General features: G+C 32.7%; 1 protein-coding gene across 1 annotated transcript in view; it reads right to left on the minus strand.

Annotated features, from left to right (window-relative positions):
• TACR3 (tachykinin receptor 3) overlaps positions 1-23,641 on the minus strand; it is an 83,055-nt gene that overhangs the window by 44,180 nt on the left and 15,234 nt on the right. The window contains exons 2-3 of the mRNA XM_025422870.3: positions 7,150-7,338; positions 4,896-5,046 (exon numbers count right to left, since the gene is read on the minus strand). Coding sequence (XP_025278655.3) covers positions 4,896-5,046; positions 7,150-7,338 — 340 coding nt within the window. The remainder of the gene's footprint in view (positions 1-4,895; positions 5,047-7,149; positions 7,339-23,641) is intronic.

The following is a 23,641-nucleotide window of genomic DNA, read 5'->3' on the forward strand; positions in this document are numbered from 1 at the left end:
GTCAAAGAGTTGATATTCCTGATATTGATCAAGTTTGAATGAGCTAGTACTGAGGACAGAGCTCTGACATGCCACCTTAAAGCCTCTGTTTAGACTTATATCCTCTTCATCAGCACACATGGAACATCCAAATTCAATAAATATTAGTGCAATTTGCAACAAGGCCATTTTTCTTTACCTGATTTGTAAGAATATTACAAGACAGCATTTTTTTCTGATATCAGCAAACTTAGTCAGTGGTCTTTCCATAATAGGAACTTTTAATAAATAACCTTTGATGAATGAATTGAAGTTGATATAATATATTTCCTATCATTGTTTTCATTTCTATCTAGTCACTATTTATTTTTCCTATTGATGCATTCAATAGTTACAATTATTTGAAGTACTAAGCTATGTTTTATGTCCAACTCATATATCTATTAATAGGTATAATTTATTTTCTTTCCATCTTGAAAATCACTGGTCTTCTGGAATTTATGTTCTACATGATTACTCCAAAATTCCAGCAGACTCACACATATATTTTGGGATATATCTTGTCATTGTCAAGAATTTAATATCATTTATAAAAGAAGGTCACTACTTTTTTTTCACCCACATTGCCAAGAAAGTAATAAATTTATAAGAATACTAAGTGGGAGAGATGGATAGTAACTCTTCCAAATTCTTTCCAAAATGAATGAGTTAAAACTATAGCTCTGTAGATTTAGTTGCATATAAAATCCTAACTTAAATAAGCATTACAATGGCTTATGAGGCAGTAACTTTAGTTTTCTTACTTCTAGATACAAAGAAATTGAACAATATTGACAAGAATGAAAAAAAAGTCAAAGAACATATTTTATTTCTTTTACCAAAATATCCTAAATGTGAGATGCTAACACTCCATACTCATTTTCTCCTTATACTGTATTTGATTTTAATCCAGAATAGCAGTAAGCAAGGGATACATGAAATTAATGTTCTGATCATATCTGTCATTCTAGAATAAATTTTTAAAACTGCGAATGTATTTTAAATTAGTTTGTAAGTTGACCACTAGATATTAAAAAATCTGACTTTTTACAATGCCAACATAAGGAGATAGTATCAAATTTTGTTGTATAATTGTTATGCCTACAAGTAGATTCCTTTCATACACAGCATTCCAGCCACAGGTAGTCAAAATCTGTGACTATATATACCAGTAAGTAGAATAAAGTAGACCAGAATCAGGTTTTTCTTCTAGATACTAAATTATTCTCACACTGGTGTGCAAGTGTTAGTATAGCAAGCTTTGCAGACAGGATAATGTTTAAAAAGCATTCTCTTAAAAATTTGTAAAAGTATATATATTTTTAGTATTTTATTTATTTATTCATGAGAGATATATATATAGAGAGAGAGAGGCAGAGACATATGCAGAGGGAGAAACAGGTTCCCCACGGGGAGCCTGATGTGGGACTAAAATTATGATTAACGAGAGCCAAAGCTCTGGGGATTGTGTGATATTAATTGAAACTTTATATTTTGACACTCTTTGAAAACAGTCGTATTTAAGTGCCTGGATTCTAAGTTAACCACTTTATTATATTAAAGGTACATTATTATTTTAGTATGTATATTTAAATAGAATTGTATTGAAAGCCAATGGGTATGTGACATAGAATATTTTAAAATCTAGAACATTTACCATAAATTAAGGATACCTGATTGTGCTATTAGGTACACAAAGTTGTAAAATACATTTATATAAGAATTTATTAACGTGATTGCTAACCTTTTTTTGGAAGCCTAGTTCTATACTTCTGACTCAAATGTTGGACAATCCTACCTACTACCTCCTAGAGTTTAGTGAGCTGCTTCGAGCCCTTGATTTTTAATACTGATTTTCAGTTTCAACACTCCAATTTTAATGATGAGGAAATATTTCTGGAGGTATTAACTTATTTTTCAAGACTATATTTAGTGGTTGTTTTTGTTTGTTTTTGTTGTTGTTGTTGTTGTTTTTACCTGGTGTTGGCTAGAAGTACTGGTAGTATTTTCAAACTATATATATATATATACTTAGGCAGGTCATATGTAAAGATTGAGTAGAGAAGTTAATCCTCAATTATGTGAAAGTTTCATATTAGTTTAATTTTTAGGTTTCTAAATTCATTATAACATAGACATAGTAATTTATTTTACTTGCTGTTCTTCAGAGAATTTAATCTACAATGCTTTAAATGAAAACAATTACTGCATATTGTGGGAAAAAGAGAGATGGAAGCAAGGCTTCTCAATGGTTGCAAAGACCTCAGTGTTTGCCTAAATTTCTTAAGCTTTCATTTATTCTTGTTCATGTATTTAGGCAGCTCCACTACTCTTTTATTACTAGGAGGCTGGCTCAGAGTGGTTTTTCCCCATAGTGGAGTTGTTTTTCCCCATAGTCATGATGAATTTGTACTGTCATAACTGATACCCTCTCATTTAATCTCTGAAGTCCAATCTGTATTATCAAAGATAATTCTCTAGAAGATAGCAAACATATAATTAAAGTGCTCATGCAGAGTAGGATTTACATCTTTGACTTAATTTGTCATACTAAAATATATAAAAATATGATTACTAGATAAATAATTGAGTTCCAGACCATATAAGACATTATTTTAATTTTAGATACAAATAAAGAAATTAAGAGAAAACCTAGCTCTATTTTGAAATTTAACTTTTTAGACAAAATGAGTGTTACTCCTGAGATACTGATAATCATTCCAATACATGTCTGAGAAAGAAATCCAAGGGCAAGGTGATTTATTATGAGAAGTCAATGGCATGGATGTCGTTTTGGCTTATTTTAGCCCAGAACACAATATGACAGAAATAAGGACTGGAACTTTTAAGTGTCTTACCTTTCTGAAATGTTCCTGAAGAGTGACTCTCTCAGTTTGAATTGTACTTTATACTTTGAAATTATAGAGTAAAGAAACAAAAAGTAAACATTTCTGCCTTACTCTCATCAGTTATATAAGGGCAAAGACAAAAATATTCCCTCTTGGTTTTCTTCCCTCTGGGACTTAAATCAAAAAGTCTCCTGGGTCCCAGGACACAGAGATTTGCCTTGTCAAAAATAAAACAGGAATACTCACTTCATGTCTTGCTAGACAATAGTATATGAATATGAGAAAAAGAGAACTTCATTAACAATTACTTGGCTTATTTTAAGTTGTTTAGGAGCTAGCAAGGAAAAAATGTTAAAAAAAAAAAGATGCCTAACCCAAAAGAAAGAAGTAAAAGATGGGAAACTAAATGGGTAGTACAGAAACAGACATTATTCTGAAATACCTATCAGTTATTTAATGTGATGACACCTAAAATATAGCTATAAAAAATATTATCCCCAAAAGCATCCTGCAATATGAGCAAGATGTTGGAAAATGAGGACTGACACTACAAAGTATAAAGAGAAATGTTCATTTAAGATGTGTTATTGGCATTCTGCTAGTTTTAGGCGATTTTTTTTGTTTGTTTTTGGTGCTAAAGGCATAGTTCGATTGTTTGTGCACTTCATTCTTAAGGTAAGTTTCTTTGAAAGAGAAATAAATCCAGTTATCCATATTATAAGCTGAAATGACTAAATTAGTGTGTAAAAGTTCATGCTTACATTTTGTTTTCAAATACTAGAGACTATGATAAAATGTGGACTGAACTGAAGTCTTATCTTCCATTATTTATCAATAACAGAGGAAAAACATAACAGTACTAAAATGGAATCAATTTGCTACATTAGATTTTATAACATGATTGATCTTTGTTAAGTGAGTGTTTGTAGGTAAGTGGTATTTAAATTGTTGAGTGTTTTTTAAGGGAAGTGTCCATGTAGTAGGTAGTAGTTCTACATAAATAAATGAATCATAAATGGAATAAATAATAATTGGCATAGCCAGTATGACTTTTATCTCTGGGAAAACCTCTCTGATTTGAACTGGAGAGTGAAGATGGAATAGATAATTCTAGGATTCTTTTTAACTCCACAAATTTTTTAAAAAATCTCACTTACTGAGTCACATGATGATAGAAAAAAATCTTAATGAAAAAGTAGTTCTAGTAAAATGTCAATATAATAATTTTAGAGGCTTTTTGTTTAATGCAAATTGTTAAAAAATAAGCTTTTCCTTGCCACCCAATAAGTCATAGAAGAGTATTAGAGCAGCTCTTATCTCTTAATCAGACATATATGATGGCTGGGTAGAAACCAGATGGAGGGGAATGCATGGGTGGCTCAGTGGTTGAGCATCTGCCTTTGGCTCAGGGCGTGTTCCTGGAGTCCCGGGATCCAGTTCCAAATTGGGCTCCCTGCATGGAGCCTGCTTCTCCCTTTGCCTATGTCTCTGCCTCTCTGTGTGTGTCTCTCATGGATAAATAAATAAAATCTTAAAAAAAAAAAAAAAAGAAAGAAAGAAACCAGATGGGGATGAGGGAGGAGGCGAGGTGTGGGTGGAAGGAGAGAGATAGGTAGATGGATATTAGGAAATTATAACACAGGCTAGGAGAGATTCTGGGATAAAAGAAGCTGTTGGAAGATTAGAGGACATCAGAGGCATTCTGTTCAATAAAGGACAAAGATAGCTACAGACAGAAGTATAATCACTGGGACTTAAAGTGAAATTTCAGAAGTTTCAGGTGGACTAATTGAGAGTATTCTGCAAAACATAATAAAAGTCTGGTTTTAAGAAAGTGAATATTCTAGACTGATATTGTACATAGACAATGCTTATAGAAGACAGAAAGAAACTAAAATATTGATAGAAAGAAAACAACACAAAAATAGGAGTAAAGCATTAAATCATATTAAAATGCCATAGTTAAGTTTTCGCACTCTCTGATGGGCCACTTGCACAAATGTTATGTAAAATTATATGGAACAGTACCTTTCTTTTAGCCTTTAGCTGCTCATGATACTTGTCACAAGTATCTCCTGGGATCTCTCCTCCCCAAAGAGTAATTCCAACAATGGTGTATGTGACGCCCATGATGAGCAATGGGAAGCAGTATACCAGTATAATGACAATAATATGGTAACTGCAAGAAATAATAAAAAAAAAACACATGCCAAAGAGCATATTGAGATGCAATATGTGAACTTTGAAATCATCTCCTTTTAAATAATAATTGACAATTCCAAAGATTATTTCCACATTTTCTCTAAGTCATCATTTCACAAATCCATCAAGATATGGTGTTATTGTCTACTACAGTCATGGCTACAAGTTGATTTTTGTCAATCTTTGATTCATATATAAAAACTATAGCTGCAATGCATTGCTAATTTAAACTACCCATACTCTCCTTGCCTGGAGATTCAGGATGAATGCCATTTCTCTGCTTGGAAATTATTGAATTAACCTAATTAAATTTATTATCAGAGAGAAAGATGTCAAACAGAATAAATGAATCAAATTACAGATATTTTTTCACACATAAAATTATTCTATGTATCCCTGCAACACCAGCCATATTTGAAATAAATTGTGTTTTTTATCCAGATAAAAAATGTAATAGCTATTCTAAGGCACTTTGGATCTCTAAGCTATATGACTGTAATTTTAAAAATCAGGTAAGGACACACACATTTTTTTTCAATGTCATGACACATTCAGTTGCATTGTTGATTTGGTAAATAACATTCAGATGTTTAGTCACATCAGTGTCAGGATTAACAAACTAAATTCTAGGACTTCATAGCTTTCAGTCAAAATTATAAGGATGCAGTTGGGGAGGAATAGGAAGGCAACTGATAATACAACCATGCAATTAGAATTTGTATAAAGTTTTGTGTAGCTTCTATTGTCTTAGGAAGGCTTTAAAGTAGTAATTAAAGAATTTGGTACACTAGGCTTCTCAATATCTGTTTCTTTGTAAAGGGAATCTTTTACCTCCTTGCCTTCCCATTTCCTGATAGGTTATTTGGTATTGAATTACAGTAATGGGAAGCAATTCTGTCAACCAGTAATTTCATTTTGTTACCATGATTACTTTTGTTTTCTTATACAGCTAAGATTTATTAATATCGGATAGAATAACAGCACTCAGTGTAATGACCGCTGCCTGCTTTTCCTTCGATAAATACTCCCTAATATTTTTCTTTAAAAATCTGGACTCTGGGCAATCTGAGAAAGAAAAATACCATGTGATTCCACTCGTATGTGGAATTTAAGAAACAAATGGGCGAAAGAAAAAAGAGAGAAACAAATTAAGAAACAGACTGTTAGCTACAGGGAACAAACTGATACTTCCCAGAGGGGAGGTGGGTAGGGGGGAGGGGTGAAATAGGTGATGGGGATTAAGGAGGGCACTTATGATGAGCACCAGGTGGTATATAGAAGTGTTCAATCACATATTGTACACCTGAAACTAATATTACACTGCATGTTAACCAACTGGAATTAAAATAAAAACTTAAAATTTAAAAAATCTGGACATTTGGTATAGACCAGTTTGTTAAAACAGCTACTTTAAAAGGTAACCGTTATATTTGTATCATTTGTTATTGTGAAAGGGAAAAGTAGGACACTACATAAGATTTTATTGGATTAAGATTTAAATAATTGCAGTAAAAAATGCAAACGGGCGCTCAGGTGGCTCAGTCAGTTAAGCTGCTGACTCTTGGGGAGACTGAGTGATGGCACTGAGGGGGGCACTTGGCAGGATAAGCACTGGGTGTTATGCTATATGTTGGCAAATTGAACTCCAATAAAAAAAAAAAAAAAGCTGCTGACTCTTGGCTTTGACTCAAGTCATGATCTCAGGGTCCTGGGATTGAGCCCCATGTTGGGTTCTGCGGTCAGTGTGATGTCTGCTTGGGATTCTCTCTCTCTTTCTCTCTTTCTCTCTCTCTCTCTCTGTCTCCCTCTCCATCTCCCTCTGCCACTCCCCCTGCTCTCTCCCTCTCTCTCTCTGTCCTAAACAAATATAAATATTTTAAAAAATTCAAACAGTTGCTCTACTGACTGAGCCAACCAGGTGCCCCATGTATTGTGGTATTTTAATGTGTCTCTTTCCCCAAGTAATGTGTGAACCCTTCACAGAAATGTTTATCTTATTTGCTTAATTGTTGCTCCCAATCTGTAGTCCCTCAACTGTTCATTAAATTGAATTAACAGCCATAATAGAGAATTAACTTACGTGAAATGTTGTTTGGGACCTTCTGGCCATTGCACATAGCAAAGGGTACGGCCTGGCATGACTTTAATTTTGGAGTAAAGACACTGAGGGAAGGCAAGTAGGAATGCTAGAATCCAAATACTTCCGATGACCATCTTGGTTGCTGTGGCAGACAGTCTGGGCTTCAAGGGATCAATAATGGCCATATACCTATATAAAAACAAACAAAACCATTTTGTTGTCTCTCTTGCTAGCAAAGTGAAAGATGGAGTTTCAAGGGAGTTATCTCTCTGGTAAGCAAGTTAATGAGGATTTTGCTCATAGAGGCAGCATAGAATGATAATCATGGCAGAGTCTTAGGAATCAGGCAGACTGAAGTTCAAATCCTCTTTTGTCACTTATTTAATATTTTTAAACCTCAACTTCATTATTTTAAAAATAGAAATAAGAACATCCGCCTTGTAGGGGTAAAGTCGAGATCAATAGAAATAATGTAAGTGAAAGGTATCAATTATTTGGTACTGTGCCTAGCACATTATTAGAATTCATAAATGTCTGCTGAATGGAATTGGTAAAGTGTGTAGTCAGTGTTTAAAAATGAGTTCTACACCTCAAAACTACCATTTTTCTTCTATATGTTTAACTGTTCAGAAGAAAATTCTAGAGAACTAATATGGCTATGATTGACAAAGATGAGGAGCCCCCTATAAAGTATATCATCAACTTCACTTAAAACCTTCAAGAGACAAGTTCAGGACTCAAATAATAATGAATAAGTCAAGCTTGACTGAGGCTATGTCTTGCTGTTACCTCTAAATTGAAGTCATGGTTTATCATGAAAATATTCATACTGTCTATGTAACTACGTATAACATAATAGTTATAGGAAAATATATTTGAGACTCTGAAAAACACATATATGATTTTTTGAGTGCAACTTTTTGGGAAATTGGAAACTCTCTGAATATGCTAACAAAAGTCAAGTTTATTCACTTGGTAAAATAGTGAATCAATTTACAGTTTTAAATTGAATAACATACTTAATTACCAAACTCTGGCTAATAGAGCAGAAAATTAATTACAAATTATACATAAAATCAATTGTATTTCTGCATTTCTATCAATAAAACATTATTTAAATATTTTACTGTTGACCATTTTGTGTTTCTCAAATGTATTTTGATTTATGAAAAATTTTCAAAGGCAACAATTTAATCAAAGAATGAGTGTTACTCAAGCACAAAACATTTTAATCTTAAGAATAAATATCTCAGGATAAGGATAATTTATTAACTTGCTTATTGCTCTTTGCTTTATGAATATTAGACAAAATTGGACCTTTAATAGATATTTTGGAACTTATTTATATACCACTAATAATATTAACTTCAGTTGAGATTTACTTAAAGGAAACATCCTCATTATTATGTATGACAGCTAATAGATAAAAGTGAATGTTAAGTATGAAAAAAATCATAAAAACAGTACCATAGTTTCAGAAAATAAAGTGAACCACACAATGAAAATAAAATGCATATATTTGAAACTGAAAATTGTTTAAAATGTACCTCTTGTGCTTATGTTGGTGAGAACTAGCAGCATGTACTGATTGCTAACAATGAGCAGGCAATTTATTATATACATTACATATATTTAATATCCAGAACAATCTAATCAACCGAATAATATTATCTCTATTTTTTTTTGTTATTATCTCTATTTGATAGAAAACTGAAGCTTAAAGACATTAAGTAAATTGTTCAAAATGACCTCAGATGGTAAAAGCTAGAATTCTAAACCAGTCCTGCCAGTCTTCAAAGTCCATATATTTACAGACTATGGCTTTGAATATGACTGTTCATGTAAGGAATTGTGAAAGAGAAAGAAAAATATATATGGTAGATGCCATCCAAAGAACCACATTATGCCTCAGAATCCAAAAGTGTTCATGTTCAATATTAAAGACAAAAGTCAAGCACAGAAAGGCAATAATTGTAGTTGGGCACTTCTGTTTACACTGCTGCTGATTATGATTCACCACAGCATTTCTCTCATTATATTGACTTGTTGCTTAATGGGCATTTCTAGAGCCAAGCACAACACTTATCAATAAATTTTGTTGTACTGAACTGAATATTCTTCAACTCTAACAATTTTTTGCTTTTCTGCTTGCCTCAGAAGTGTATGAATGCAATATCGATGTTTAAACAGTTTATTTTTTGAGACTAAAAAAGAGAATTTGAGTGACATGAGCAGAGTTAGAGTCCTACACAGTTACTCTAGCACATATAATTCAAAATGAGGTGCAAGTTGCTTATTGATTTTTTTTGGTAAATTACTCTATATTACAGAAATTATTTCCTGACAGGTATTGTTTCATATGAATTATATGAAAACAAACAGTTTATGTTCTCATTAACTAACTATTAGTGAAAATAGAAATTTAGGAACTTCAATTTGACATTTTTGTCATTTCTGGTCTGATCCATTATTCATTCAACCAGACATTTGTTGAATGCCTACTGTGATATTCCAGACACTATAGTGATACAACACTGAGGAGAAATGACCTTCACAGAGCTCATAGTCTAGACTAACCAAATAATGTAAAATAAACATAAAATTACAAATGTGACAAGTGTACAAAGGCAAGCAATATATAGACATGTGAATGCATTTACTGAGAAAAACATATTTGGAATGTGACTCAGTCTTCCCTAAGAAAATTCTGAGTTGAAATTTGGAAAGGTGACTATGCAAGGCGGCAAAAGAAAAGGAATTACCAGGAAGATTTCTGGAAGAACAAAAGATATGTGAAAAAATCCTGTGTTAATGGGTTTTTATTGGTTGAGTTGTGTCTCTCTAAAAAAGATATGTTGTATCTTTTTTAAAGAGATACAGAATGTGTCTTAGTTGGAAATCAACTTTTTATAAAGGCAACTGAGTCAAAATGAGGTTATTAGGGTGGGCCCTAATCCAATATGACTGATTTAAAGGAGAAATTTGGGAACAGAGGGAAACATATGGAGAAGGCTATATGAAGATAGAGAATTGAATGATGCACCTAAAAGCCAAGCAATGCCAAAGACTACCTGCAAACCACAAAAAGCTAGGAGGAGGCAAGGATGGATTTCCTTACAAGTTTCTGAGGGAGCGTGGCCTCTGCCAAACCCTGATTTCAGACTTCTAGCTTCCAGACTGTTAAGACAGTGAGGTTCTGTTGTTTTGAACTCTCAGGTTGTGGTACTTTGTTACAACAGCCCCAGGAAACCAAAGCAATGGGTAAGGATGGGGGAAGCATTGGGCACTTGAGTAAACACTACTGTAATAGGAACATGGAAAGTGAAAGGGGAAGTGGTTTAAGATGGAGTTGCAGAGCAGATTGTTTTTTTGTCCTATGGCAAGTAATCAAGATGATTAGTCAGAGAAGAATAATCAGATTTTAGTACAGAAAAGGAACTGAAGGAGGAAAAAGAATGGAAGCAGGGGAAGAAGTAACCTGGCTATTGTTTTGGTTTGGATAAGAAGATTGCTGCCTGGAGTAGGGTGTTACTGGAAGGTTGAATTCTGTTAACGGTTTGAGGAAAATAAGAAATGCTGAAACACTGTATAAAGGGAGAACCCGTTGGCCTAAGAAGTAGGTAGAGTTCCAGGCACTGCTGACAAGACCAATTTGAAATTGGTAATTAGGGATTCATTGTGGCATCAACATTTCCTATTCTGTGACTGTCTCCATAATAATTTGCTCAAAAGTAGGCATGAAAAAAACCCTGGATCTTTAAGGCTCATCCATATGAATATCACTGGGACCCTGAGAAGAAATGATCCAATCTGAGACACAGTATCATTCAAATGATTGTCAGTACTTTATTTCTCCTTTAAAGAAATGCATACTTTTTATGTGATCAAAGGTTAGCTGTTCCTAGGCTGGGCTTCTCACTACCATTCTTTTCTCACTAAACAGATTCATAAATACATTAGTTTCCTTGGTATGGTCATTTTGTATGCAATAGTTAAGACTGGATTCTTCACTCTTCCAATTAGCATAATCACTTAAACAAGTTTAAAATCACTTTTTCATTATCCATTAGTCTGAAATTCTCAGAAGCACCCATTGAAAGCTCATATTTTTAATGCCATCTTTTATCAATTTCCCTTTTCATTCTACTATAAGATTCACATTCCTTTACCACTTATATTTTTCTGATATAATTTAAGGGTCTTTTCTGGTCCTTTGATGTCTAAAATAGAATATTTTGACATAATTTTTTCAATAAGTAAGCCTTTTCCATTTTGCAATTGTTCTTGATATCTGGTATAATTCTTCCTTTTGTGAACATTTTTATTAAGCTCTGTTTCTGGATCTTTATGAGCCTCTTTGCATTTTAAAGCTTTAGTATGAATACAGAGTACACTCTGCAGATGGTACTTGATTATATCAACAATGCAAAAAATATTTGCCTGAAAAGACATGGATTTTGCTGTTTTCCAATTTGCTTCTGGCCACGGTAGACAATGTTTTAGTCTCTAAAGCCCAAATATAATATGCTGTCTGGCTATTGTCTGTGTAAAATAATTAGTTATAACAGCTGTTCATGACCCATAAAATTTCAACTTCAGGCCTTTGGTGCTAAGGCATTTTCTGCTTTGAAAAATCACTAGAGAGAAATATAATCTTTTATGAAACTGCATTTTGTAGACAAATTTTATTTTGTGCTTTTTCATAAGTGTTTTAAAGAAGCAAGAGTGAGCCAATTAATTTATTATAAATATTGTCTTAGTGACTTTTTAAGGGAACAAGTATTTATTAAAACAAACATATATACATATATTCAAATATATGTACACATATAATAGGAACTTCAAAATATTATCAAGCAAGAAACAAATCACTTGTTTACTCAAGTTTTTGTTTTGTATGAGTAAAATTTATAAACAGGCATTTAAGGGAGACTGTATTTAAAAAATAAAGTTTCTGAATAGAAAAAGTACTTGACTTTCAATGTATACACATTCAATTTAAATTTGACAATTAGGTTTGTCTACTCATTTATTAATCTAGTATCAACTATTTGTTTTCAATTATTTCTTGAATGCTTTTTTCCAAGATTGTATTACATTTTCTGGCCATATTGGTAAGTGAAATAGATATAGTTCCTACTCTTGTGGAGTTCAGAGTCTTACATAGAAGAAATACATTATTCAAATAGTCACAAAATACTTCAGAAATTACCTAAATGTTGCTTGGGAAACATTGACTCAAGGATATTTAGTTAAACTTTCCTTGGAGCTTTATTGTAATGGCCTGCACACGTTCAGCATCCTCCCCCATGATTTCTAAGTGATATCCAATCTGACCTACTTGGTACCCTCTGTTTCTGTTCTTGAAACCATGTCAGAAACATTTATCTCACCCATTGTGAACCTGGAGTGAAATTGTACTGTCATATGATTTCCACAACAAATCCAATTATATAAAGAATTTCAGATTTCAAAATTTTAGGAGTTTAGGGGAGGAGAGAATATACCACTAGTCTTCATCCTATGATTCTAAACCTGACTTTTCTTCTTTGTTATACTCACTTTATATTATGCAATTAAAAAAAAAAAACTCTACATGTACCATGGGTGACCCTGTCATTTACAATGCTTTGAGAACTTTAGCCCAGTTCCCTGTACTGTCAATAGACTAGTCAGTCTAGTTTAATCCTTTGGGAGGTCTGCAAAATAAAATTGTCTCCATTGTGTACACCAGGATGCTATAAAGACATGTACTAGTAATTATAAAGCATACAACAGGTAATTTGACCTAGGTTGAAATGATGGTAGAGATATATTAATAGTCATGGCTTTCCTGAGGAAGCAACATCAATTTAGAATGATAAATAGGAGTTAATTAGAATGAAGGTGGGATTGGAAGAGAAAGCAGAATAACAAGTCCTGAGGTTGGAGAAACCATGAGGCATCTGAGGAAATAAAAAAGCCAGCTTCGCTATAGTACAGAGGAGGGGAAAGCAGAGGTGTCAAATGAAGCTGGAGATGGAGGTATTTATTACTCATGACTTCACTGATATTACATATTCAATATATATTTAGATTTTCTTTTTTGACAATAAAAGCAATAATTGCCAACACCTCTACCAGACACTCTTCTAAGAGCTTTATATGTAAATCATTTAATCTTTAAATTCTATTTATAGTAATTATAAAATGAGTTATAACAAAAAGCTACCTCATTAAGTATGACATAAAACAATTTCTTGTCAGAATTTCAAATATGAATTTAGAAGTGGTTTTCTTTTTCTTTTTTTTTTTTTTAAAGATTTTATTTATTTATTCATGAGAGACACAGAGAGGGAAAGGCAGAGACATAGGGGGAGAAGCAGGCTCCCTGCAGGGAACCCAGTGTGGGACTCCATCCTGGGACTCCAGGATCACACCCTGGGAGAAGGCAGACACTCAACTGCTGAGCCACCTAGGGATCCCTAGAAGTGGCTTTCTGTATTGACAATATAAAACTTATTTATAAAATAAAAGATTATTTTATGTTATTTATACTATCTCTGATGATATAATTCAAAAATCAGAATATAATAGATTATTTCATCCATGAGATACTATAAAACTCTTAATCATTTTTTCAGAGTCCAACTAACTTACATCTTGTGTCATCTCTATATTGTCTTAGAAGATTAATGGAAGGGATCCCTGGGTGGCTCAGCGATTTAGCACCTGCCTTTGGCCCTGGGTGTGATCCTGGTGTTCCGGAATTGAGTCCCACATCAGGCTCCTTGCATGGAGCCTACATCTCCCTTTGCCTGTGTCTCTGCCTCTCTCTCTCTCTCTCTCTCTCTCTGTCTATCATGAATAAATAAATAAATTTTAAAAGTTAATGGGAACATACATAACCACTTCTATACATCACTTCGAAAGTGCTGCTTTCACAGTCACCTTTATGTTATCAATCAGATATTAAGAAACTAATTCCCCTTGAAAATACTTTTGAACTCTGGAAGATTATTTTCCTGGAAGCAATCCCTTCATTTAAATGTATTTGAAGTTGAAATTGACCTATAAATATTTTTAGTATTCAGTGTTTCATAGAGATAATACAAAACACTATATACCTAATTGTGTATAACTATACATGATATTCTATTTATACTATAACATGCTTCCTAAAATGCATACACAAAGCCTCTTTTTGGGGCAATACAAACAGATATGCATCCAGTTTTATTTTGTTTTATAAGGAAAAGAGTTTTTAGATAAAAAGAGAATTCAAAAGGCTGCCCCAAAGTGGAGGAGTTAGAATAAGAGCTAAAGAAATTCCCAGGCGGGAGCAATAGACATGTAAAATTATAATCAATGAACAAAGGTACTGAAATTTCTTTAGCAGAGAAGACTCAGGACACTTGCTAGCTTTAGTCAAATGTATGAAGAGCTATAGAATAGATAGAGCAGTTTGAGATCATGATAGGAGGTAAAACTCAAACTACACTTCTTGGACATAGATGAATCACAAGTCTCTAGGGGACAATAGATTGTCTCCAGTGGTAATAAGTCTTTTTTCTTCTTTCTCTCCTTTGTTAAGGCACTCAGGAATCAGAAATAGAATGAATCACCATTTACTGAATGAATTAAAGGATTATAAATGTAAGGCAAATTGTTGAAATATGTAAAAGTAGTCTCCCACGCAACTTTGAGATTCTAATTTTAATCAGAGAGAGTTTGTCTGAAAATTAATTATAATTCCAGTCCCTTATCAGAGAATTATAACAGGAAGAAGATTGTTGGGACAATTGAGTGAAATAACTTATTACTTTGTATAATTTTCAGAGTACTACATGTATGACTCATATATTAAATGGTATTGAGCCAAAATTCACTTCCTCTCTATCAGTGTTGCCTTAAAATTATTTGGCTTCCCTTTTTATATAGCTTTTATATGCATGTGGTTAAGTAAAGTTACATATTATAATTGGTACTATAAGTCAATAGTTTTGGCAGACATTTTTCTTAACTAATGGGCAACATTAAGAGTATTATTAGAATGAAGAGAAACAATGTTATATCTACTCTTTTACAGTGTCAATGGCTTCAGAAAAAAGCATGAATAGTACTACTCATATGAAAATATGTTCATGCTTCATTAATAGGCTTTTCACTTTTGGAAAATGAATACTTTTTTGAGTATGAATCATTGTAAATATCATTCATATATACATATGAGTTACTCTGAACCCCTTTATTTTTCTCATTTTCTTTGCACAATCATAAACCTTATCAGTTCAACTTCTGACATCACCAAATCTGTTCTATTGTCCCTTCCAAATCTCAATTCTTGGACTATTGGAACATTGTCATAATGAATTTTCCTGATGCTACTCTTTCTTCGCTTTCTTCACAATGTCTTTAAAGTTATCTTTCTAAATTATTTCACTGTTTCTTCACTTTCGACAGAATTAACTGCAGTGCTGCACAATCTTTACTACAGTGTCACTAAATATCTTACTTTATGCTCAAATTTACTCCATTGTGTCAGTCAGAGCTCCAGGGAAAAGAGATTGCACACTGGAGTGGGAAAACTGAAGAGAGTTTAATAAAGGGGCCATTTACAAAATTAAATAGATAAGCCATTTAACAAACTCCATTTTACAAAGGTGTTAAAGGAAATCAACTTGAAATGAACATTCCTAGGACTAGGAATGGGTGTCCCCCCTGGCCAGGTCTGAAGGATGAAAGGATGCTACTATAATCTAAAGTGAGGAGATGAACCCTTGGGGGAAGAGCACTTGACAAGAAATACGGATACTGTTGAGGGCTTAGTCAATTCACAGCAATCCTGAATGGAAGGAGTGGTAGATACAACCCAAACTTGCTCTCCTCTCTTTCTCCCATCTCTTCCAAGTGTCTCCCCCTAGGCAAGGCCAAGAAGAGGCCAGAGAGCAAGGGACTCTATAGATGCATTTAGTCCACAGAAATGGCCTGGTGGGGAGGGGACAGAAAAAACAGTGGAATAAGTAGAGGGTAGATCTGAACTGAAATAGAAATTGTCCAGCTCACATGGCCTTTAATAATTTCATATTTCTCATATGGTAGCTTCTTTACTGTGATAATTCATCTCTTGCTTATACCTTATTCTAAAATTCTATGCCTGCTTAACTTCCAAGTATCCTTGAGTTTTCACTCAGATTAAAGAATGATCACTTTGGATTCCTTCACTTCTCTCTGTCTGGAGTTAGTTTTCAACCTTCTCAGTGCTCCAACAGCATTATGCTCATATTTTGATTTTAGCTCATTGGAAATATTGATTGATTGATTTTTTACCCATTTATTTTTCTCTGTGTTCCATAGCACCTAACAAAATACCTATAGTAGTTGACATTACAGTTGAATAGTGACTGCAAATGGTTATTGAACATTTGGACAGTTGAATATTTGAATACTTCTATGGCTGTGGAATATTTGGATGGAGTGAATAATTATTTACAAATAGAAATTTCAGCATGTTTACAATTTTTAAAGCAATAGTTTTCTCAACTTTGATAAATGGGAATAATAAGCATAATATAGAGTATGATTATGAAGTTAAAATAGCATTAAATAACAGTGTGTACAAAGAGATGAAGATAATGTCAGGCACACTAGACAATCTAAAACATCTCAAACTGTGTTGAATAAAATGAAATTAACACCTAGGATAAAAACAAAAGCAAAAAAAAAAAAAAACAAAAGCAAAAAAACAGCTAAAGTGGTACGCTTGAGGCAAAAACAATTTAACTCAGTTCTTAGAACTTGTGATTGGCATTAAAAGAAAAATAAGTTTATGCCAAAATTCTAAGGATTGAAAAAATATCTTTTGATATTGTCCCTAGCTCTTCAACACAAACCTATCCCATCCAGGTAGGACATACTGATTATTTCTCTTCTAAATCTCTCCATCTGAAACAATTTTCTATATAGAGAGTAATGAGATTTTTTTATGCAACTTCAATAAGGCCCTCTAATGCTCAATGATTCAATGATTCAATGGAAATATTCAATGTTACACTTGGAGAGTTTAAAAATTTTTTGCATATTCTAGGAATTAATTCCCCTCAACTTTGTCTAATGAGAATATCAAATTCCTTTCTGAGAGGATCCCTGGCTGGTTCAGCGGTTTAGTGCCTGCCTTTGGCCCAGGGCACAATCCTGGAATCCAGGGATCGAGTCCCACGTCGGGCTTCCGGCATGGAGCCTGCTTCTCCCTCCTCCTGTGTCTCTGCCTCTCTCTCTCTCTATGTCTATCATAAGTAAATAAATCTTAAATAAATAAATAAATAAATAAATAAATAAATAAATAAATAAAAAATTCCTTTCTGAAATAAATAGTGGCATACAGAAAGTATTATCCATGATGGAAAAGCAGAAATTATTTCAGAAATTCAAGGTCAATCTGAAAATCAGCTAATGTAATATACCATAGTAATAGCATAAAGAACAAAGACCATGTGATCATATTCACAAAGGCAGAAAGTCATTTACCAAAACCCAAAAGCTTTTCAGAATAAAAACTCTCCACACACTGGGAATATAAAGGAACTTCTTCAGCCTATTAAAGTGGACTGATTAAAAATCTAAAATTAATATCATACTTAATTGTTAAAAATTTATTTCTTTTTCCTTATAATGTGGAACAAGGCAAAGATGTCCAATTTCATCACTTCCATTAAAAATTGTACTGGAGATTGATTCTAGCCAGGGTAATCAACCAGGCAAAAACCAACCAAACAAAAATAAAATATAAAAGAAAGAAAAACGATAAAAGGCATGCAAATTAAAAAGAAGAAAGTATTATCTTTATTAGCAGATGATTTATTCCTCTATCTTGAATATCCTAAAGAGTGCACCAAAACCAAAACCCATTAGAATCAATAAATAAGTTCAACAAAGTCACAGGATACAACAAAGTAAGTCAACTGCATTTCTACATACTAGCTATGAACAATCTGAAAATAAACTTTAATAATTCCATTCAGCAATGTGGAATTTAAGAAACAAAACAGATGAGCATATAGGAGGGGGAAATAAAAGAGAGAGGGAAACATACCATAAGAGAATCTTAAAGATGGAGAACAAACTGAGAGTTGATGGAGGGAGGAGTAAGTCTATATGGGTAATGGGGATTAAGGAGTGCACTTGTAATGAGCACTGGGTATTGTATGTAAGTGATGAATCATTGAATTCTACTCCTGAAACCAATATTGCACTGTATGTTAACTAACTAGAATTTAAATAAAAATTATATTAAAAATTCTATTCAACAGCACCAAAAAGAATACAATATTAGAAATAAATGTAATGAAAGGTTTGTACATTGAAAACTACAAAGCATTGCTGAAATAAAGAATACCTCAATAAATGGAGAGACAGTCCATGTTCATGGATGGGAAGTCTCAACTGTTAAGTTGACATTACTTCCTAAATTGAAAAGTCCAACACAAACCTTATAAAAATCCTTATTGTGGTTTAAAAATTTAAAAAGCTGATCCTAAAAATAATTTGGAAATGCAAATCTCCTAGAATAGTCAAAAGAATTTTGAAAAATAAGGACAAAGTTGAAGGACTTACACTTCTATATTTCAAAACCTATTATGAAGCTACAGTAATCAAAATACTATAGTCCTGGTAGAAAAATAGACATGTAGATCAATGAACTAGAAATATCCCAGGTCCAGAAATAAACACATTTATTGATTTTTGACAAATGTGCCAAAGCAATCTGTGAGGGGAAACTGTAGCCTTTTCAACAAAACAGTACTGGTACAATTGGGTAGCCACACACAGAAAGATGGATTGTGTTGTTACCTCACACCACACGCAAAAATTATCTCCAAATGGATCATATATAAATGTAAGATCTAAAACTATAAAACTATCAGGAAGAAAACATACAACTGAATCTTTACCACCTTGAGGTAACTAATAATTTCTTAGAATTGACCACAAAAGCACAATGAAGGGAAAAATGATATATTGTACTTCATCAAAATTAAAATTTTTGCTCTTCAAATTCACCATGAAGAGAGTAAAAAAACAAGCCAAAGACAGGGAGAAAATATTTGCAATATGTACAATAAAGGACTTGTGTCTAAAATACACAAATAACTCTTACAATTTAATAAGAAGACATATAATCCAATTCAAAACAGAGAAAACAATTTGAAGTCTATACAAAAGATTACATATTGTATGACTCTATTTATACCAAATTCCAGAAAAGTCAAATCTATAGCAGGAGAAAATAGCATTTTGGTTGTGTAGGTCTGGGTGTGGAACAGGGAATGACTACAATTAGAGTGAAGTTTCTTTTCGGGGAAATAAAAATGTTCTTAAATTAGATTGTGTTAATGGTTACCTAACTAAAAACTTATGAATAATTATTGAATTATGTACTTAAAATGACTGTATTTTATGGAATGTAAATTATAATTCAATAAGGTTAAAAAATATCTCAACAGTAAGAAAACAATCTAATTTAAAAATGGGCAAATGGCTTGAACAGATACTTCATGTATGAAGAAATATTAATGACAAATAAGCACACGAAAATGTCCAACATTATTATTCATTAATGAAACGTGAATTAAAACCACATTGATGGGAGCCTGGGTGGCTCAGTTGGTTGGTTAAGCATATGACTCTTGGTTTCCTGTGGGTCATTATCTCATGGTTGTGGGATCAAGCCCCACATTGGGCTCCGTGCTAAGTGTGGAGTCTGCTTCAGATTCTAACTCTCTCTCTCACTCACTCACTCTCTCTATCTCAAAGAAATAAATATTAAAAAAAAACACATTAAGATACAACTACACACACATTAGTATTGCTTAAATAAAAACAAAAATACTGACAATATCAATTGCTGATGAGGATCTGGATAAGTTGGACTCTCATATACTGTTGGTATGAATGCAAAAGGGTATAGCCACTGAGGAAAACAGTTTCACATTTTTTTCTTTTTTCTTTTTATTAAAGTATAGTTGACATACAATATCATTAGTTTCAGATGTACATGACACTGATTTGACATTTATTTACATTATGAAATGTTCACCATGATAAGTGTAGTTATCCATCTGTCACCATACAAAATTATTACAATATTATTGACTATATTCCCTATACTGTGCTTCATGTCCCTGTTACTTACATATTTTATAACTGGAAGTTTGTAACTCTTAATTCCCTTCACCTATTTTGCTCATCCACCTACCCACCTCTCTTTTGGCAAACACCAGTTCATTCTCTGTACTTGTGAGTTTGTTTCTGTTTTGTTTGTTTTATCTTTTAGATTCCACATACAAGTGAAATCATAGGATATTTGCCTTTCTCTGTTTGACTGTTTCACTTATCATAATACCCTCTAGGCTCATCCATGTTGTTGCAAATGGTATGATTTCATTTTTTTTATACCTAAATAATATTCCATTGCATACATATAGCACATCTTCTTTATTCATCTATTGATGGACACTTAGGTTACTTTCTTACCTTGGCTATTGTAAATAACACTGTAATGAATATAGTGATTATATATATATATATATATATATACACACACACATATATATATTTCAGTTATTTATTTATTTATTTATTTATTTATTTATTTATTTATTTATTTCAAATGAACCTTTTTTGTTTTCTTCGGATAAATACCCAGAAATGGAATTGCTGGATCGTATGCTAGTTCTACGTTTAATTTTTTGAGAAACCTCCATACTGTTTTCTATAGTGGCTGCACCAATTCACATTCCCACCAGAAGTACACAAGGGTTGCCTTTTCTCCACATCTTTGCCAACACTTGTTATCTCTTGTCTTTTTGATAATAGCGACTCTGACAGGTATGAAGTGTTATCACAATTTCTTATAAAGTTAGATATACATTTATTATATGGCCCAGCAATCCCACTTTTGTTATTTACCCTAGAGAAATGAAAACTTCTGTTCACACACAAATCTTTGCATGGGTGTTTATAGCAACTCTCTTCATAATCACTCAAAACTAGAAACAACCCAAACGTTTTACCAACAGTGGATGAACAAACTTTGGTACATCCATACAATTCAATATCCTCAGTAATAAAAAGGAGAAAACTTTTGAAATACTTGGCAACTTAGATAAACCTCAGAGATGTTATGGTTAGTGAAAGTATCTGGACTCAGAGTTTGCATGTTGTATGATTATATTAATTTAATATTTTTTTTTCCCAAAAGACTAAACTACAGTGGTAGAAGGCAAATAAGTGATTACCAGGTCTTAGGGCAAAGAGAAGGTATGAATACAAAGATATAGCAAAAGGGAAAAAAATGTATTCTGATTGTGGTGGTTGTTAAATGAATCTATTCATGCATTAAAAATCTTGCATTTGTACATCAATTAAAATCAATTATACTGTATGTTAATCATAAATAAAGTTATATAGTTGGAATTTATATTTTCATACATTATTGAAATCAAGTTTGTGATTTCTAATCATATTAGATATTTTTGGTATTAAAATATTTCTGTGAAAGAGGTTATTATGTAAACACAGTCTCCCTCCCCCCAAAAAAGTATCACAAACATTAGACTTTAAGGCATGAAGTGATACAAAATGTGAAGATAGACATTTCATAATGATACAAAAGATCCATTCAACAGGAATGCAAAAGAAATCCTAGATTTGTATTAACATTGCTTTAAAATATGCAAAGAAAATTAGACAGAACTAAGATGAAAAATACATTCCCAGGCATAGTTGGACTATTGCATACTTTTCTCAGTAACTGGTAGAGCAGAAAACAAAACAACAACAATAACAAAACCTAGTAAAGATGAAGAAGAGCTGAACATGATTAGTGAACCTGATGTAATTACAGAGGAGAGTTCATCACATCAGAAAATGTTAACACTTCTCTCCATTTATTTTGAAACTTTATATATGTGGTGCTTGTAGAATTTTTTAAACAACCTATCAGAGTGATTCCCTAAAAATTAACAAATCAAATAGTGGAACCATATCCAAATAGCAAATGAATGGAAAATACTGTACAAAGGTTCATTAAATCTCCTTTATTCCGTAACTCCATAGATTTGTAGGAACAGATACATGTAAAGTACCTCAAAATGAGTTTTACGGAACAGGTCACAGCAAAGGCAAAGCCGATGTATATCAGCAAAGTAATAGAATAATGAGCATGTGAATGTTCAGGTCTTTCTACAAAATGAAATTGTGGAAAAATAATCTTCTCCTACTTTATAGAAAGTTACTCCGCCCTCCCAGATTATGAAACTGAGGATACTAGGGTATATTAAGAAGATACAGGGGCTCCTGAGTGGATCAGTTGATTAAACTTCTGCCTTTAGCTCAGGTTGTGATCCAGGCTCCTGGGATGGAGACTGAATTCAGGCTCCCTGATCAGCAGGGGCTCTGCTTCTCCCTCTCCCTCTGCCCCTCCCCATGCCCATTCTCTATCTCTAAATAAATAAATAAATAAAATCTTAAAAAAAAAGAAAATACAAATTCCCTATAATCCTGTCACTAAGGGACAATATTGCTATATATCCTGGTTCATTTTCCGTTTCCTTTTTTTTTTTTTTTTTTTTTGCGGGGGTGGGGGGCTGGAGGGCTTTTATTTATTTATTTTTTTAATGTTAAATTTATTTTTTATTGGTGTTCAATTTGCCAACATACAGAATAACATCCAGTGCTCATCCCGTCAAGTGTCCCCCTCAGTGCCCGTCACCCATTCACCCCCTCCCCCTGCCCTCCTCCCCTTTCACCACCCCTAGTTTGTTTCCCAGAGTTAGGAGTCTTCATGTTCTGTTTCCCTTTCTGATATTTCCTACCCATTTCTTCTCCCTTCCCTTCTATTCCCTTTCACTATTATTTATATTCCCCATTGATTTCCTTTTTACTATTTTATTTATGCATATGCATATTTATGCATGTATCATTATATCCTCTACCTGTTTATAGTAATATACATTCTCTGTAATTAATATTTTACTGTATGCTCTTTGAATATAAATATTCTTGAAATGTTATTCTTAATCACTACTCAATACTCTAAAATGTGCCTAAGAATATCTATTTCTGACCTATTATAATGTGAAAAAATTGAAAACAATAAAGTCATTCTTTGCAACCTTATTTTTTATGGATAGATACTTGGAGTTAGAATTGCTGTGTCTAATGGAATGAGCAATTTTAGTATATACATTACCAAATTGATTTCACAAAATGTTTTTTGATTTCTATTTCCATCAGCAAAAATTTAGAATGGCTGCTTCTCTAACTTTCATTAGCAAGGTATAAAATATTTTGAAATGAATATTGTGAAGATAAATATTTTTTCATTTATTTTGTAATAGTTTTATTCTTTAAAAAAATTGTCATATTTTGTATATTTGCATTAATATTTTCTTGATTTATAGGAACTTATTATAAAGTTATAAACCCTGTGTCTATAATTTATACTGAAAAT

The sequence above is a fragment of the Canis lupus genome, chromosome 32 (genome assembly GCF_003254725.2).
Source record: "Canis lupus dingo isolate Sandy chromosome 32, ASM325472v2, whole genome shotgun sequence".
Lineage (NCBI taxonomy): Eukaryota > Metazoa > Chordata > Mammalia > Carnivora > Canidae > Canis > Canis lupus.